General features: G+C 33.7%; 1 protein-coding gene across 1 annotated transcript in view; it reads left to right on the top strand.

Annotated features, from left to right (window-relative positions):
- LOC150091997 (lysosomal dipeptide transporter MFSD1-like) overlaps nucleotides 1–19,137 on the top strand; it is an 86,200-nt gene that overhangs the window by 48,543 nt on the left and 18,520 nt on the right. The window contains exons 7-11 of the mRNA XM_090370752.1: nucleotides 3,206–3,317; nucleotides 3,887–3,943; nucleotides 7,516–7,672; nucleotides 8,601–8,698; nucleotides 17,431–17,543. Coding sequence (XP_090226878.1) covers nucleotides 3,206–3,317; nucleotides 3,887–3,943; nucleotides 7,516–7,672; nucleotides 8,601–8,698; nucleotides 17,431–17,543 — 537 coding nt within the window. The remainder of the gene's footprint in view (nucleotides 1–3,205; nucleotides 3,318–3,886; nucleotides 3,944–7,515; nucleotides 7,673–8,600; nucleotides 8,699–17,430; nucleotides 17,544–19,137) is intronic.

Raw genomic sequence — 19,137 nt, 5'->3', positions numbered from 1 at the left:
TCAGTGGCAAAATAAAGGTAAACCTATTTCAGGTCCTTTAATTTTTGAAAAAGCTCTTCTTTTAAACAAAAGTGGGGATCTCAGTTTTTAAAGCTACAGTTAAATCATTTCAAAGCCTGCCATGGATTAAGGCAACTTGCATTAGCTGGAAAAATCTGTTGGCAGATAGGTATGCCCTTCAAATAGGCCTCTGGGGTTGGGTATATTCATACTATGATTTTTAGCATTTCTCACCAACCATTGAAGTAAAAACGAAAACCAAAATTTTAAAAAGCTTTATATTTAAATTTACAGTAGATCAAACAAAATGTTACTTATAATAAAATACTGAATTAAGATAGAATAAAACAAATGTAGTTTACAGTGAATGTACAAATAAAATGATAATAAAATACTGAATTAAAATGCAATAAAATATACTAGATTAAAAGCGCTAAAATAACTGAATCTTTCAAAGGCTTCTGCCTTCTTCCTCAATATTTTATTGCATTTTAATTCAGTATTTTATTATCATTTTATTTGTACATTCACTGTTGGTTGGTTGATTGTTTGATTGAATTTTATTGGCGCATTAGCTTCTAAGGCTATAATGCGCCAAGACCAGGTACATTCACTGTAAACTACATTTGTTTTATTCTATCTTAATTCAGTATTTTATTATCAGTAACATTTTATTTGTATAATCACATTTATTTTGTTTGATCTACTGTAAATTTATTGTAAATTTAAATATAAAGCTTTTTAAGATTTTGGTTTTCGTTTTTACTTCAGTGGTTGGTGAGAAACGCTAAAAATCATAGTATAGATAGGTATGCCACTGAATTTTTTTTAAAAATTGTGCCAGCTTTTTATCTGAAGAAGGAAATAATTTAGATAATATTTATAATGTTGATGAGTTGAGACTTAATTGGACAGCTTTGCCAAGAAAATATCTGATTTCCAAGTATGAAACTGACATGCCTAGACCCAAACCAATCAAAGATTGAGTGACCATACTGATCAGTGAAAATGCTATTGGCACCCATGGATTACTAATAACAGTTATAGATACTAGAAATCTCATTTCAAAAATGTAAACACGAATAGCTTACCCCTGAATATTTTACTCAGAATAACGTGTAGATGGACACTGATATATTTACAAATGTAGTTCCAGACAGTGTTTGTTCATAAAGAAACAAAGACAGATAAAAATTGGAGCTTACCTGCTACTGGTAATGCCCCAACATACCCTTCTCTCAAGTCATTACAAGGGGAACAGAATGTTAAAATTATGTTTTGCCCTTTAATGTGACCTCTTTAATTCAGCCAGTGGATCAGGGCTGTGAGGGGGGCTTATTGAACCATTTAAACAGCTCTATAGGAAGATGTTATTGTGATGCCTGCTTTTTATTGCCAATGAAGAAACTATATCAGCTGATTAATTATATCAGCTTTTGCAGTGGAAAATATTTCGGATGTAACACTTGAGAGCTTGGAGGAAACATATTGAAAATATCAATCATGGTTAAGCTGAAATGTGGCTGAATGAAGATATAGACAATCCAGATTATCACTTTTTGACAGATGAGTAATAATTTCATCATTAAATGAAATCCAAATTGAGCAGAAGTTGAAAACAAAGGGAAGCATTACTAATAACAGTTATCTTGAAATTATAACAGTTATAATTTCATCATTAAATGAAATCCAAATTGAGCAGAAGTTGAAAACAAAGGGAAGCATCACTAATAACAGAATCTTGCAGCAAAAAAAAGAATGCCATCTTTCAAGCAGCAGAACATTAGAAATTATTGTTTTAAAGCCATATAAGCATATATGATGTGCTGTATAATGTGTAAATAATAAATGCAAATTACTGCAATTTTCTCTCATTATCTTTTCCCATCTACCTTTTATACCGTAGATAGATTACTTTTAAAATTGACTATCCGAAATATTTTGGATAACTGGGATTCCACTGTATTTGAAAGTTCATAATGCATATCAAGGACTGAATTATATAATTATGTTTTCTGTAGTTATATAATAAAATAAAATGTTGGTTTTATTTTATCATATAATAAAAATTATATTATCAATAATTTATACTGATTGAAAGTTAATCAGCTTTTCTGTTGTAAAAAGTAGATTGATGCCATGATTGAAAATAAGTGCAAACCAATCAGTTTAAATACAAAAGATGAAAATTTCCACGTTTTAAACATTAGAGAGATTTTGAAAAAACTCGATTATATTGCATGAATGACTTAATACAGAACATTTTCTTATTTTCATGCACATTTTAGTATATTTCCTCAGAGTTTTCACTGAATGGCTATTTTTGTGATGTGCATCTCTTAGGGGAAATGTTGACAATTTTTCTTATGAAATAGGTTTCATTACTAAATGGGAAACAATGCGGGGGAGGTATTCGCTATGGAAAGTAGTTTGTTAGAAATAGAAAAGTACAATGTAACAGAATTTATTTCGATGTTATTTGTGTAAATTTATAATTTGAACTTTAATCCCTTCATCAGTATATATATATGTACATAACAGTACATTTCATGTAACATGTCCATTTATATACAAATTATCTTTAAATTTTTCCAGTATGTGCTGCCATCTCTTATCTGCATTTCCAGCCAGTGGTAGACAGTTTTAATAAATGGCAGCATGAAAATAACTCTGAAAATCAGAGAAAGATATTGCATCTGCTGGTCATTTTTGTATGATTTTATAAAGTCGAAATTGAAGAAATTCTGTGGAATTCGGGTCCAGAAGTAGATGTAATCGAATTAAGTGATACAAAAATAAGTTAGAAGAATGTCATTATTTCAGTAAAAAATAACAATTAGTTTATTTTTTAATGTTTTATTTTATTTTTTTAAATTAAAAAAAAAATTGATTTGATTTTTGACATAGTCTTATTCTAGTGCTTGGAAATCAAGTAAAAATACAGATAAATGAATATATAAAAGCATTTAAGTAAAAAATTTCATGAAAAGACTTGGTCCATAGATTTAAAACACTATACAGAGTGCATACACACTCACTCAAGAAAAGGTTAAAGGATTTAAATCTGGGGGAAACTCTTAAATGCATGATTTATGAAATTAATTAAATTAAATTAAATTAATTTCACTCTATGTACAGTTTAAATGTAGTTCCATCTTGTGTAATAATGGCTTTTTTTTTTTTTAATTTCCGTTCTTTCCTAAAGGTGAAGTTATTAAGCTGAAGGATATACTGGAATTCCCTCTGAGTTTCTGGCTCATCAGTGTGATATGTATATCGTACTATGTAACCATCTTCCCATTTATTGCTCTTGGAACGTAAGGAGTGCTCTTTCCTGTGTAATATCCCTTTGTAGTAATGTATTGCCTAGAATTTTAGCAACCACTAATTAAATATAGAAATTATTTTATTACATTGGCAAATACTGAATTTAATTTATATTTATTCTGTTATAAATGTGTTGCATCAAGTTTGAAAGATCAAATTTAGATCTGTATAAATCAATTTTAAAAAATTATAAAAAGCATTTAAATTTTCTTTATCTAAAATTATGAATAAATGCATTAATGATTTGAACAAGTTGTAATTTGATTTACACCATTTCCTGTATGACATTATTAAACATCATATTTCATAACATTATCACTATTAATTGTTATTTTTAACTGTACAAGTTCCACAATGCATTTTAGCTTCTGATAGTTATGTATATATAATGTTAACAAAATTTGAAGCTGGTTTGCTAAACATAGGTGCAAATGTCAGTAATGCTTTGAACTTTTTAAAGCAAAATGTTTGGTTTCTTTTTTTTTTTTTTTATTCCAAATATAATTTATTTCCCAGATAACTATTTAATTACTTTCCCATCTATAATTGTTTCTTACAGTGTCTTCTTTGCACGAAAATTTAACTTTGATCCTCGCTCAGCCAATCTTATTGATAGGTAAGTTATGTAAAGTTGTCTAGATAATTTATATAGAAACAATGTTTTATATATTTCTTGAGTGCATTACATTTTTTCTTATATACTTAGGCCTCTAAAAGTGTAGAAGATTCTTATTACTTTTGAAACAAAGGTGGTGTGAAATGTTTGACATATTCCACATACCATCAGAGGATGACAGCATTTCTTCTTTAGTTTTTATTATCTGAATCTTCTATGTGAATGTATAGATATAGTTATTATCACATAACGATTTTTTTTTTTTTTACCTGAATACTTTAAAACACAAATATACACTGAGTTTGGCTTTGCATTAGCAACACCCCCTTGTGTGAGAATGGACTGCTCTGTGACACTGATGGAGGCTCAGAGTTGGGAGCAGCTGATAAAAAATTGTAGTTCACGCATGTGATGATCAGTTTTTGAGTATCTGTGAGGAAGATTGGGTTGGTGTCAATCTTTCTGACTTTGTATATGGAATGATTATAGGAGCAAGATGTGCAGGTGCCAGTACTGACAACAGCCAACATGGTTAAGTGCTCCTATTCTGTGGTGTTTGGGGGGTTTCTCTGGGAGGACTGTTTCCTCTGATCACCATCAAGCAACAACTCAATGGAACACTCTTTCTATCATTGCTGACCCAGTACACCCACCCCCTTCATGATGGCAGTGTATTCAGACAGTGGTGTCTATGAAAGTGTTATGTTGCTAAATGGTTTTTTACTAAATGGTTTCAGGAACTTGCCAATGAATTCTCCATCTTCTCATGGCTACCCAACTCACACCCAGTTTCAACCCAAGTGAGCTTGTTTGGAACTTCCTGGAAAAGGACATTCAACGCTACAAACATCCACCTAACAATGTGCAGGCATTACTAGACACATTGTACAATGCATGGTTAGCACTACCACAGAACACCCTGCAACACCTTGTGGAGTTCATACTAAGATGTCAGGGGCAAAAGGTGGCCCCAAATGGCATTAGCCAAGCCAACTCAGTGTATTCAGATTCTCCCCCTCCCTTCTCTAAGTTAGTGAGAGGATAGAGCATAGAAAACAAGGTTGCTCCAATTTTGTTTGTTATTTCTTTTCACTTTGTATAGGATTTAACTGTTAACTGTAGAGACTGCAATATGAAGTGTAATGGAAGGAAAAAATAATTTTTCTCTCCAGTTATGTCCTCTGTAAAAGCATAGTGGTGTTGCCGCTTGACACACGCATGGAGAGATCATGAAGGCCTCTTCAGGCAAGACTGTAATTATCTCATCTCAGGCAGAGGGACCAGGGCTTTCCCCACTTGAATTATTCTAGATTTTTCAGACTTTTTTTTTTTTTTTTTCCACACCTCATCTGCACAACAAGAGGTGTGATCAAAAAAATTCAGGGTTTTAACTAATATTTTGGAAATGACAAACTTATCAACTTTCAGATGAATTTTGACACTATACATCAATTTGGAGCCTATTAGAAATGCTCTCAGAATCGTTCTTAATGGGTTTCTTTTGGAATCACTAAGTTCCCTGTTGTGTTTTGAATAATTTCCCCTTGAGATCTGTGACTTTCCAAGGGGCTTTAACACATTTGCTGCTTTCTCGTGCCAATATGTGGGTTCAGATTTTTAATCCACTTGGAGGGAAAACACCATACTTTTAGAACTTTTTCTTTCAATTTGATAGAAAAAACCAGATGCAGGTGCCATTTCTCTGAAGCCCACTTCTCTGGCAGTTTACTCTGAACAGCTTTGTGCAATTACTGCGGGCGCCTCCGTAGCCAGGTGGGAAGGAGCAGCAGTGCGTAGCACACGCTTCTTGATTAGACCGGGGTTCGAGCCCATCACCACCAAATACGGAGGACGTGGAAAGGTCAGGGAATGACCACTGCATATCCCGGAGCAATATGGCCTTAGCTGCTAATGCTCCTAAAAACCAAAAATAACATAACATAGCAATTACTGCAGAACTGCCTTATAATATTCCTGGTTCAGTGTTTGACCCTGCAGGACAAATTTATAATTTCAATGCCATTGGTTAGTTTCTTTTTCACATTTAACAGTTTAGTTAAATGTCAATCTTTCCTGATCAGATTATAAACACAAATAATTAGATCATTGGTTTTGAAGTTGAAGGGTGGCCAGAGTAAGTGGACAAGCAGCCCTCTTTAGTGTTCCACTGAAAAGTCTTCAAATGACATGGAGCATCTTTTCCAAATTTTTTAACATTTCTCTGGTTTCTATTGCACTTTTCCCTAATCAAATAAAATTTGCTGCAAAGTAAAGTCACTCATTTCAAAATGCAACAAAACACTTTCTATTCAGTGCATGTTAATTTGACTGACTGCAGATAAGTGGATGATTTGTGGCTAACCAACACTGACGGAATACACATTTGGGATCATTGATCAGGTGGAAAGTTTCGAGATATTTGAAGGGTGTGTCTAGGTGAGTTTGTTTGTTTGTTATTTGGTTTTTAGGAGCATTAGTAACTAAGGCCATATTTCTAAGGGGATATGCGGTGGTCATTCCCTGATCTTTCTGTATTTGGTGGTCACGGGCTCGAACCCCGGTCTTATCAAGAAGGGTGTGCTACACACTGCTGCTCCTGCCCACCTGGCTACGGGGGCAGGAGTTACCAATCATACTGTGACAAGTTGCATCTCACTACAATGATGCAATTTCAAGCTAAAAAGTCATTCCCTGAACTTTTTGATCCTCTTGCGAATTGGTCCCTGAACACACAAACTTATACTGATATAACACACCCAGAAATTATCTGAACTAGTTTAACATTGAAATTGCTGCACATTAGACTTTTCCAAAATTCCCCAAGAAGATCAAGTGGATGTTCCCTGCTGTAATTCCCAAAATAGTCCTTCCTATGAGACTTGATACAGTGATTCTACTGCCATTATTCCAGTGCCCCTCTTTTGTGATTTCTTTTAATATTGTCATGCAGTTTTTCCTGAATCTCTGAAATGATTTTGCTACCAAATGCAAAGTATTGCACTGGTTGTTGTTGTTGTTATTAGGAGCATTAGCAACTAAGGCCATATTGCACCAGGATATGCAGTGGTCATTCCCTGACCTTTCCGTATCCTCTGTATTTGGTGGTGACGGGCTCGAACCCCGGTCTAATCAAAAAGCGTGTGCTACGCACTGCTGCTCCTTCCCACCTGGCTACGGAGGCGCCGTATTGCACTGGAGTATCACAAACTCCCTTCACCTTACTGTTGTGCTTTGAGTTATATTTGAGTGCAAGTTTTGATGAAAAATTTGGCACAATGAAAGAAAAACTTTATTGGAAAATTATGAATGCTCATATGGTAAATATGGCCGGTGAATAGGAGTTTTCAAAGGTGCAGCAAAAGAATTCAGTATCACAATTATCCTCTCCACATTTTTTGAATGATCAAGCTTTTCATTTTTTTTTTTTTTTTTTTATTCTAGAAACTCTTTCTCAGTCTGCAAAAAATTATCAGAATAAGTAATTGAATTTCCTTTATTTTGTAGTAATATCTTAGTATTTTGTATTAATATTTATTATTAAAATAATATTATTGTATTATTTTTGTTTGCAGTATTGTGTATTTAATATCAGCAGGAGCATCACCAGTCTTTGGCCTCTTAGTAGATAAAACAGGTCGCAATCTTTCTTGGGTCTTCGTGGCTGTAATAATGACTCTTATTGCTCATATGATTCTAGCCTTCACTTTTGTCAACCCATGGTTTCCTATGGTAATCGTAATTTTATACATAATTTGGTTTATCTGTTATCAATTTTATAAATGAATTATAATTTTTTGAAATATTTTTTATATGAAAACATCTTTGGCAGCACCTACTAAATTTCAGACTGAAGTAAAACCAGTTTGTCACAAATGTGAAGCAGAAATGACACAAATTATGTCACTTCCTAAATAACACTAATGCAGTCACTAACGTTGATTCGGTAGAGTAAGTAGTAGGCTTGAGCATAAAATGTTACATCATTGCAAGGGGACATATACAAACAATTGTATATGTCCCCTTGTTCCTATCATTCTAGAAAAATGAAAATGTGTCCTCATTAACTTTTCTGATCCCTTTTAAGCCTTTAACACCTCATCAGTTTCCAGTGCAGATACTTAGTTTGGAATCTTTTCCTGTAAGAGTACTGTATTTCTTTGAATCCATAGCTATAATTAGCAAACTTAGCCTAAACCTGAAAAAAAAATCTATGTAACATCATTCATACAAAAACCTTTGGTAATGTGGAAGGTTGCTGTTGATGATAGTATGAATTTATTGGTTTTCAAGAGTCATCATAATGCACTGTGACCATCCTATTATAACTGTTGCTCTTCCCAATGTTGAAAATAATTAATATTAATAATATCCATAAATAATTAAGAGAATGTCCTTCCCCCCCTACTACATCCCTTGGAAATAAACAAGCAACAAATTAAGATAATTGATAACAGACCAGTTTTTATTTTAAAAATATGTTGTCTAGTAAACATCTGTAATGTGCTTAATTTTTAAGATAAATATAAAGGCTACACTACACTTTCTCTCTTGGTTAATTTTTAGATTAAAACTAGTTTCCTTCATTTTTCAAATATGGCATTATTATAAAATTCTATATTAATAATTGTTTAAAATTTTTTATCCCCCCCACCAAAAGGTTCTTATGGGTTTGGGTTATTCCTTGCTTGCCTGTGGACTATGGCCTATGGTAGCACTGGTAGTTCCAGAGTACCAGCTTGGTACAGCATATGGAGCGTAAGTTGGAAATTAGCATAATTAAAATAAAATTTTAAAAATTTACTTTATGAATTTGCAGCTTTGTATAATTCTTATTGTGCTATCAATGTGGCATGCCATTATGATTTCTTTGTGCAGTAATGAGAAACTAGGCGCCTCCGTAGCCAGGTGGGAAGGAGCAGCAGTGCATAACACACTCTTCTTGATTAGATTGGGGTTCGGGCCCGTCACCACCAAATACAGAGGATGCGGAAAGGTCAGGGAATGACCACCGCATATCCCGGAGCAATATGGCCTTAGTTGCTAATGCTCCTAAAAACCAAATAACAAACAATAAACAAACAATGATTGAACTACATGATTGAAGGTAAGAGTAGCTCTTGTGCAAAACATTATATACATCACATGCACATAAATTCATGCAATTATTTTGTGCATTTCTCCAGTACAAGTATAAGATTGAAGTCATTCTAAACTGAATGAAATTTGATTAACGCTTTCTTTTAATTTTGGCAGTTAAGCACATTCTCTGTTTATACCCTTGTTGATCAAGTGTGACTGTATAAAACCATACTAAGTTATCGAATTTCACTAGATGTGTTTGCAAGCCCTTCTCTGCAGTAATATGTCTTGCCATCATCATTATACAGCTTGGCCTCGATTAATGCGATTAATTCGTCCCGCGAGTGCATTGCGCAAAACGGAAACGCATTAATCGAATATAATAATTAATAGGAAAAATTATAATTGATCCTTGACCTTCTGGAGTATCCATAAAGAATTTTAAAAATACCTTTTAAATAACTTTTTAACTGTATACAATGTAAAAGATAATGAAAATAATTATGGAATTAAATGTTTATTGCATAAAACAGCGGTTCCCAAACTGTGCTCCGCGGAATATTTTAAATTTTCGAGGGAAACACAGCGATACTCAACATCTGTCGGACACCGCGCGAACTACTAGCTCGAGGTAGTTCATAGTTTCAGCATTTTTTATTAAGTTGTTTGGACCTAACTATTAAACGGAACTGTTAGGTATTTCTTTTGGTCTGGGTGCGCCTCGAAAAAATTACTGAGACACTAAGGACACTGTGAACCAAGAAAGTTTGGGAACCTCTGACATAAAATACACAATGAAGAAATGACTGTTGCGGAAATATTTGAACAGTGTTGACTTTCTCTTTTCGTCAATCAATTTCTGATAGCCGACAACAATCTTCTCTGGGCCCTGGCGAAATAAATATCACAGAGAACCTAACCTTTTGTTTGAGGTTCTATGCGATACGAAAGATTTCATCTAATTCTTTTACCGTTATCTCCTTCGCTGTAACATTTTCATCTGGCTCATTTAAAAATTTGAATTTTTATGCAAGTGTGCGTTGACTTTATTAGCAGGAGACAAACAAGTAACGCGTCTTCTTCCGATGGTTGATGGAACACACCGAGGCGGGCAGCAGGCAAACGTTTGTTTATTGCCCGTGTGACTCACGGTAAGCTTAACGTGTGATTCAAATCTTTTTCAACTATTGCATAAAAAAAAAAAAAAAGATCGCTTTAACTGGAAATTTGCATCGTGTAAAGTGAAAAGTGGTATAATTTTTTCAAATAGCGTTAACTGAAAATTGTGTTAATTGAATTTGCATTATGCAAGGCCTGGCTGTATTAAATTTCGATTGTTATATTGTTGCAGCCTTACTGACTGAAGAATATAATGATCAACGTTGTGAACTTTATTTTTTTCAGCCTTTTTTTTATGGTGTCTCATTCAGGAGTATCTATTTTATTTTCCTGACTATTACAAGAATGCATACATTTCCATTTCAGACTGTGTATGATATTCTGTTATAATCTAAAATTTAGTACAATATTTAATATAATTAAATTTTTTGTTTGTTTTTGTTTTGTTTTGTTTCAGATTGAACCATGGCAGAATATCTTATTTTGGGGAAAGATGAGAAATATCATCATAGATGGAAGTGTAGGAAATTGCAATTGCACATAAAGTACTGTTATCCCAGCTTTATTTTCAGAAGCATCTTCCAACGTGAATAAATATGAAACATTCACAAGTTGATTGAAAACAGAATAGTATCAACAGCATCTATTAAAAAACAAGTTAAACAAGAGAGAATACTTATTGGATTTAAGAATTCGTTACCAACAGTCTGTGCAAAAGTGTTTTTGATCTTTTTTGCAGCTGAGAAGTACAAAGAAGCTTGACACTTGCTTAGCACTGCCAAATACGAGTTAACTTGTATTTGGCGATCTGGCCCAGGACGTCACCTACGAGTTAACTTGGACTGGTGTGACTTGCCTTTCAGGTGCAGCTATGAGTATATTTGTAGCAAATAGATGCAACTTGTGGATAGTGGGCTTCTGGGATAAGAATGAAAAATCAACCATGGTGTCAGAAAACAGAAAATTTATTCACAAAAAAAAAAATATTTTATTCACAAATACATAAAAAAAAGTGTATTACTAAAACTCACGAAAATAACATTGTTTATTTGCGATATTTCTTGAAACATTCTTCTACACAAAGAGCAGGCTTGTCTTGGCACACTGGACAATAATAGCATGTTTCGTGGCATTTTTTATTCCTTGTATGTACTAGATATGGCTTAGTCGGGTGTGTTTGTTTTTCAGTTGGTGGTTATAGCCTCTAAATAATGAATTTCACTTTCAGACCTAATCTTCTTTGGAACGTTTAGAACTTTTTCTCCAATCAAAGATTCAGTGAATGTTTCTCTGAATTTTAGAGATTTTTTGGTGGAACCTGTAACTTGACGGAAAAGGATGTATGCATTATGTATACAGTAATACCCCGAAGTTACGCAATAGGTGGGTCCGACGAAAATCGCTTAAGTCGAATTCGCGTAAGTCGGGGTACAACTTTGCATATAAATACATATAAATTTTGTTTAATTGGGACCAAGGACTAACAAAAACACTAGTTTAGAAGAAAAATATTTAATAAAATTGCGGTTCTTTATACATATTAATACAAAATATGTATTAAAAAAATAAATGAGTTACGTAAAAAAGTTATTTTGATGTCGATGGCTTCGACATCAAAACCTGACGAGACAGCGCCTTCTTTTTTTCACACAGAATTTCTTCTTAGCAAGCTAATAATTTTTTTATTCCTTGCTTTGTAGCTATAACGCGTTCTTCAATTGAGCTGATACCTTCTGTCAAGCTTGCAATTGTCATGTGCTTTATGTGCTTTTCTGGTGGAACTGGGTCTGAAGTGTCGGATACTTCAGTGATGTTTTGCTCACGCATCTCTATGAGCTCATTCATTGTCAGCTCCTGACTATGTGAATCCAACAGCTCGTTGACATCATCACCATTGACTTCCAAATCTATTGCCTGGCAAGATTAACAACTTCTTCTATCACGTGAGCGACATGATCAGTTTCTGGCGTTGTTTTCATCTTGGTTTTGAAAAAAAAAAATGGGCAAAAGTTACTTCCAGACACTATTCAATGTTTTTTTTTGTGAATTTCATCCCAAGATTCTTCAATGATTCTTACGGCATCTAAAAGATTGAATTGTTTCCAGAAGTCTCTAACAGATACTCACTATTTTGTCTCATAGCTTCATTCAGACGTGTAAACTAACGCCTCATGTAGTAAGCCTTGAATGTTTTGATGATTCCCTGGTCCATCGGTTGAAGCAAGTTGGTTGTGTTTGGAGGCAAAAACACAACTTTCACACGTGGGTCGAAATTAATTAGGGTGGCAGGCGGGTGACCAGGTGCATTGTCAATAAGAAGCATCACTTTAAATGGAATCTGTTTAGACTTGCAATAACGTTCGACTTCGTATATGAAATGGTGACCAAACCAGTCCTCAAAAACAGAAGCTGTCACCCAAGCTTTATGATTTGACTTCCAAATCACTGATAAGCTAATTTTAGATATACACCAAATGAAAAAATCAAGAACCGCGTAACTCCGAGTTCGTGTAAGTTGAGGTATTACTGTACATATATTTCTAAAATATGTAATACAATTTTTTTCGGCCATCTGATGGTTTTTCTTAGTGCTGAATAATATGAGAGCACTTGATCCGATCGATCTATGCTGGACGTTCCGCTATTGTAATCTTGAATTATGTTTGGTTTTATTGAAATTTTTCCATTCCGGTTACGTACTTCGACCATTTCAACGTGTTTGTTGGAAATAGTGAAAACTTCTCTTTTATCCCTCCACTTACATACTACAACAGGGCCATTTCGTTGCCATGCAACTTCCCCTTTCTTCAATTTTGGCATCACCAAATCTTTTGGATTTTCTTTTCTGTTGGTGCGTAATGTTCCACATACATAAGTTTTTCGAGCAGACAACAATTTTGTTAGAGCAATAGAATTATAAAAAAATTGTCCATATATAATACATATCCCTTGTCTAAGAAGTCCTCAAGAAAGTATAGCACAACTTCAGCAGTATGACCTATGTTTTGTTCAGTTTCTGATTTATCAGAATAAATTTTTATTTTCATAACAAGGCCATTGGACTCGCACAGTTTCTAACGTTTGATTCTGTATTTGTGCTTTTTAACTGGCAGAAATTCAGTTTCCCATGCCACAACATCGACTTGTCACTACAGATGTTTTTTATTTGGTACGTAATTATTGCGCATAACATTATTGAAATGATTCAAAATCAGTCTTATCTTGTATAGTTTGTCGACAGATTCCAATGAATTATCTGAGAAGTGAAAATATCGTAATATCAACTGGAATCTATTTCAACTTCTAAATTATCGCAAAAACATAACATTGTAGAATGCACTTGTACTCCAGTAATGCTCTATTGAAGGAAAAGAACAAGGACCCATTTATAACAAAAGTCCAAGTTTCATTTCTGAGATGTCGGTGTCCTTCCATCTTGACGACCTGGCAGATTTTCGCGATTATTCATATTTTTCAATTTCTTGTAAAGCATATAAATTAGTTTGTTCGACTAATAATGTAAGAAATTCTTCTGAAAAACATAGGTCTACCAATTTTTGTACACTAAGTTCTGTTGTTGTGTCCATTTTCAAACCAACGATCTCTTCAAAAATAAATTATTGAGAATCTTGTGCTATTTCATTCCACAAATTGTCATTATTTGACGTGCTTGCCTGTGGAGAATTAGGATTACCTTCAGGCTGGGGGCTGGCTTCATCTTCGCTATCCTCACTTGAATCGTTAGAAGGTTCGTAATTGTCAATGTCGGAACCAGAACCATATGGCTTGTCAAAATCTCTTCAAATTCCAAGTCACTCATAGCATAGAGCTCAAGCTCTTCTTCGGTCAGTGGTTTCTTCTTATCCATGTTTTACATTCTTTTTTTTTTTTGTAAAAAAAAACACATAACAAATTACTAAATACAATGTACACGGCACAGTCTGTGTCACTACTACAGATTTACACACAGTGCTGATTCATATACGGCAAATTCTGCAGGTAACAATACATCTGAGGTAATCAAGTTGACTGCTGCGAAGAATTTTCTATTACACATGCCATCTATGAGATAATTCGAGAAGCTTTTTTTTAAAACAATAACCTTTTTTATCAGTTTTGGTGATGAAATATATATTATAATTTGTGTTTTGAATAATTTAACATGCCTAACTCAGATTGCATCGGAGACCCATTTACCCAAATAAGTCGTAGCAGCCAGTGTTAATAATGCAATGTATAGTTGAAGGCTGCATTATTAAAAAGATTTTAAATCAAAAGTTTTTTATGTATTATGTGAATTGAAATCCACAGATAACCAAGCAAGAAATGATTTTTCATTTTATGCTGGAGAAATTATTCAAGAATCATCATTGCTCAAATATGAATATATTATGTATTTTGTGCCGTCACTATCGAGGAAATTCATATTGTATTCAGCTTATGATTAAATGTTAACTTAAAAAAATATGAATGCCTACCTTCAGAAACATATTTTATGATTATTAAACATTGTTTAAAAAGAAATATCTTGAGCTGTGACAATTTGCAGTGAAAGCTTGCTTTCACTACCTACTGCATTTTTCATTCACAGTTTTTTCTTTAAGTATATATTAGTATTAAAGTATTTCAGTTATTTTATTCAATGTAGCTTTCAAAAAAAAATCAAGTCACTTCTACGTCCCTTCATTTCTTTGACATAGTGTAAAAAAATATGGAGGTCCTAAAGTCTCGAAACTTTATTAGATGGTTGGACAGACAACTTTAGTCGAGACCCACTAATTTTTGTAAAATCAAACAAATGCTAATAATTTATTGCGATTTTTCCTTGTAGTGGATCTGCAATCTCATTATGGATATAAAATAAATTTTGCAGATTTTTTTAAAAAAGGATAGTGTAGGCTATTTTTGGAATATTAAATTTTAGGAACATTATATATTTTAAGGCAGAAGAATTTCTCTTACCTGGGGTTTTCTTCAGGAATGGCTGCATCTGGGTGAGGTGTAATTTGGAACGTGTTGAAAATGCATATATATGGAAGGGGGATGAAGGAAAAGGCAAGCTTTTGTCCTAAATGTTTACAGTATTTCATCTTTTTTTAATAGATTGCAATACTTATTGTATGTAATTTTTTAATAAAAATTAAAATATTTCAAGAATGCTATTTTTTTCTATTATCTTCCAAAAAAAAAATTCTGCTAAAATGTAAAAGAAAATATTGCAGACATAAAATAGTGAAGAGTAATTGTGCAGTCCAAAATGAAGCTCTCTGGGCAGTACAGACAGGCTACTATGACAACTCATGGGGTTCTGTCAGGGAACTTTGCCAGCAGGAACAGAGGTGCTTATCCCACTGTATAAGGCAATAGTTAGGCCCTCTTGTATACTGCATAGAGTTCTGAAAGCCTCATTTTAGGGAGGATGTGGATTTGTTGGAATAGGTGCAGAGAAATTCAACAAGATTGGTCAGGGACACAAAGGGGTACTTTTCAAGAAAGACTACAAATTATAATAATTATTACACTGCCTGGAAACTAGTTGCCTGCAAGGAAACCTGATTGAAATATTTAAGGCTTTAAATGTATGATCTATTTTCCAATGTAAAATGCCATTTAGCATTGAAATTTAAAATGTACACTTCTGGACAAATTCTGCTTGTTATATATGTATGAATATTTTTTTTTTTTTTTTTTAATTTTAAGTGTAAGCCTATTAGATACTGTTAATCACTTCAATTTTCAAATTTTGTACTGTGAACAGTGAAATTTCAGAATTACCCACATTTCTATCTGTGTAGAGAGTAAATATTGTATTTCATGTTTTTGTGTTTATTATACAAATCCTTCAAAAACAACAACTAATGTAAGACTGTTTATAAACTAGTGGGAAAGTAAAAGAAATATACCATGCTTCTACTAAATTCTAATTGCTAGTTCTAGTGCTATTAAATAGTAGGTTGCAAGATTTCAAGTTTCTGTGAATAAATTAGATAAAGGCCATAATTTTGCACAAAAATTAGTTACAAAAAACAAAAGTTATACAAGTTTTTAAGAGAGATGAGGAAAATTTAGAGTGTATAGACTAAAAATTAGTATTTATTGGTATTTTGTATTAGTACTGGCACTTCCACAATACCAGGTGGAAGTTAATTCCAACAATAAACTGCCTGCAGACTGTAGGTAAAACCTTCGTACATCTACCTTGCAACTGTCCTTCCTCAATTTGAATTTATACCTCCTATGTGTAGTCTGAGCAAGAGGAAGGATGCCATCAGCATTGAGCTCACTCAAATTGAACAAGTTAGTAATTTTTTTGTATCTAGGAGTAAGCTTTAATGAAGATGGCAGATTGGAATAAAACTAAAGCAGCAAGTGTAGGAAACGAGTTAAACATTTATATGGAGCAAAAAAAAAAAAAAAAAAAAAAGAGAAATAAGACAAAATTAGCTGTTATAACATATTTTTAAGCCTATTTTTATCTATGAAGCTAAGAGATGGATAAAGAAATAAAGAGATTAATTAAAAATTAGAATCTTTGAAATGAACGTTTGCAGTAAACATAAATGGAACTAACAGTTGGAATAAATGGAAAGACTGAATTACAAATAAAGAAATTAAAAAAAAATAAATAACAAAAGATGGATGGACTAATTTGAGTCTTGGAAAGGACCTTAACACCCCAATCCCTGTTCACAGGGAAGAAGAAGACAAAAAAATCTTAAAGTAACAAATATTCAATCAAAGGTAAGTGAAACAAACTTAAGATGTAATGGGCTTGTAGAACAGATGGAAGAAGTAGTATTAACTGAATAGATATTTGAAACAAACTGACTGGTAATAGGTTCAGAGGCAGATCAAGAGGAACATGGATCAATGGTGTCAAGCAGGTATTAGAGGTGAGCTTACTCTAGTTAGAGCTAAAAATCTAATAGGGTGCATTTGAATGCATGGAAGAAAATAATGAATGATGGACTGTTGGTTCAGGGCTGATTTTTACTGACTTCTACACCCATTCAGTATAATAGATTTGGGTGATGTTAAAAAATAGGGCCACAGTATGGATCCATGCTTCTCAAAAGGGTTTTGTTTTATCAATGGTTTTGTCCAAGAAATATGTCAACACATGCTTCTAATAAAAAACAGAAATATTTTTCAATATGTTAAATTTTAACAATAAAAAATATTGCCCATTAAATTTAGCCTTTTCAGTTTCTTTGCTGTTCATATTTAGGTCATATTTAGCCTGTTATAATAGGCTAAATATTTCTCATTTAAATGCCACTTTATTTCAGAATGCAGTCTATACAGAATCTGGGATTAGGAGTTGCTGTTTTAATTTCTGGAATAATTGTTGACAACAAAGGCTATCTAATATTAGAGTTATTTTATGTGGAGTGTTTGTGTGGTAAGTAATATATATTCATTTGTCTAGGATTTTAAATTTGTCAAAAATAAATTAGCCTAAATTAAAATATAGATTTTTTTTATATATACAGTAAACCCCCGCTATTCGCGGGGGTTACGTTCCTGAGAAATGCCGCGAATACCGAAAACACGAATACTGAGTTATGCCTCCCATAGTAATAAAGGGGTTCCTTTCCAAAGTATGAAATATATAAGAAAAACTAGTCTATGTATGTATTATATGTACCTTCATAATATGACGATGTACATAGACAGTACATAGTGAAATGCAAGCATATGGCATCGAAATGAAAATAAGAAACAATTTAATATTAAATGTAATATTTATTATTAGAAATCCCACGGCCTCCGTAGCCGAGTGGGCAGGAGCGGGAGTGCAGTAGCACACGCTCTTTGAGTAGACCGGGGTTCAAGCCCCTGACTGCTGAATACGGTCGATCTGCCAACCCGCACTGGACCAGCGTGGCAGATTATGGTCCATTTCCCTCAGCATGAATTGTTGAGGAGGCTTCCACCCTGCAGTGGGTTGATAATGGCTGCACTTTTTTTTTTTTTTTTTTTATTAGAAATTTCAAACAAATCTTTCAAATCAGTGCCTTTGCTATAGCTAAAAAAAACTTATCCCGCCAGTGCTATCACCAGTTTCGCTAAAGTGTTGATAAAGGAGTTTTGCCTTTTCAAGAATGATGAGTGAACTTAAGGGAATTTTATTTTGAGTTCGGTCTTCTATTCACAGATTTAAAGCTTTTTCCATTTTTTCTAATTTAAAATCACGAGTTACAGAGCAAATTTTTGAAGCAATTAGTGCGTTTTCACGGATATTTTTGTAGGGATTGGAAAGAACTTGTCCACAATAAAGTCACTTTCTTCCGTTAACACACTCGAAAAAGTCTGTTTTACACTGCAAAACGGTAGATTTATCACTTTTGTAAGCATATCAATTTATAAATTTATTCGATTTATAAGCATACGACGAAACCTTCCATGACAAGCGCATAACACATACTGAACAAGGATTAGCGAGAACATCCACGCTCGCGATTTTGTACCCCCCCTCCCTAACACCACCTACTGAGCGCTGTTTTGACCAGGAAAGATAATTTTAGCCACGTCCATGTTGTTTTTTTATGGCGGAAAATGTTCACGCCGCTTTAAAATCCACATTTTTTCAGGTTTCATCTTATATTAAATCAGCGACCGCAAATAGCGGGGGTTTACTGTATATATACACACTGGTGTGCAAAATTTAAGGACCAGTCAGGTTTTTACCTGTAGCTTCTCATAGGAGTGGCCTGGATATGGGAAAAGCATACCAAAGGAATATTGTGAGGTACAGAAATGATGAAGGAAACAGCACCGCCAAAACAATGGAAACAAAATGGTACAGAGGAACTTTATTCAAAAATGGCAATATAGCACTGGCTGCCATGATACAGATGAGTCACTGAGGACCACGTCTTCCCTTTTGGCATCACTGCCAAAGATGGAACAAAGGGAAGAGGTGGTCCTCAGTAGGAGATATGGCCACCCCTAATGTCGATGCAGGCTTTGCACCGCCTGTCCATACTTGTGGG

This window comes from Mastigoproctus giganteus, chromosome 1, assembly GCF_048544385.1.
Source record: "Mastigoproctus giganteus isolate SK-2022 chromosome 1, ASM4854438v1, whole genome shotgun sequence".
Classification (NCBI taxonomy): domain Eukaryota; kingdom Metazoa; phylum Arthropoda; class Arachnida; order Uropygi; family Thelyphonidae; genus Mastigoproctus; species Mastigoproctus giganteus.
This window is presented reverse-complemented; position numbering and strand designations above follow the sequence as displayed.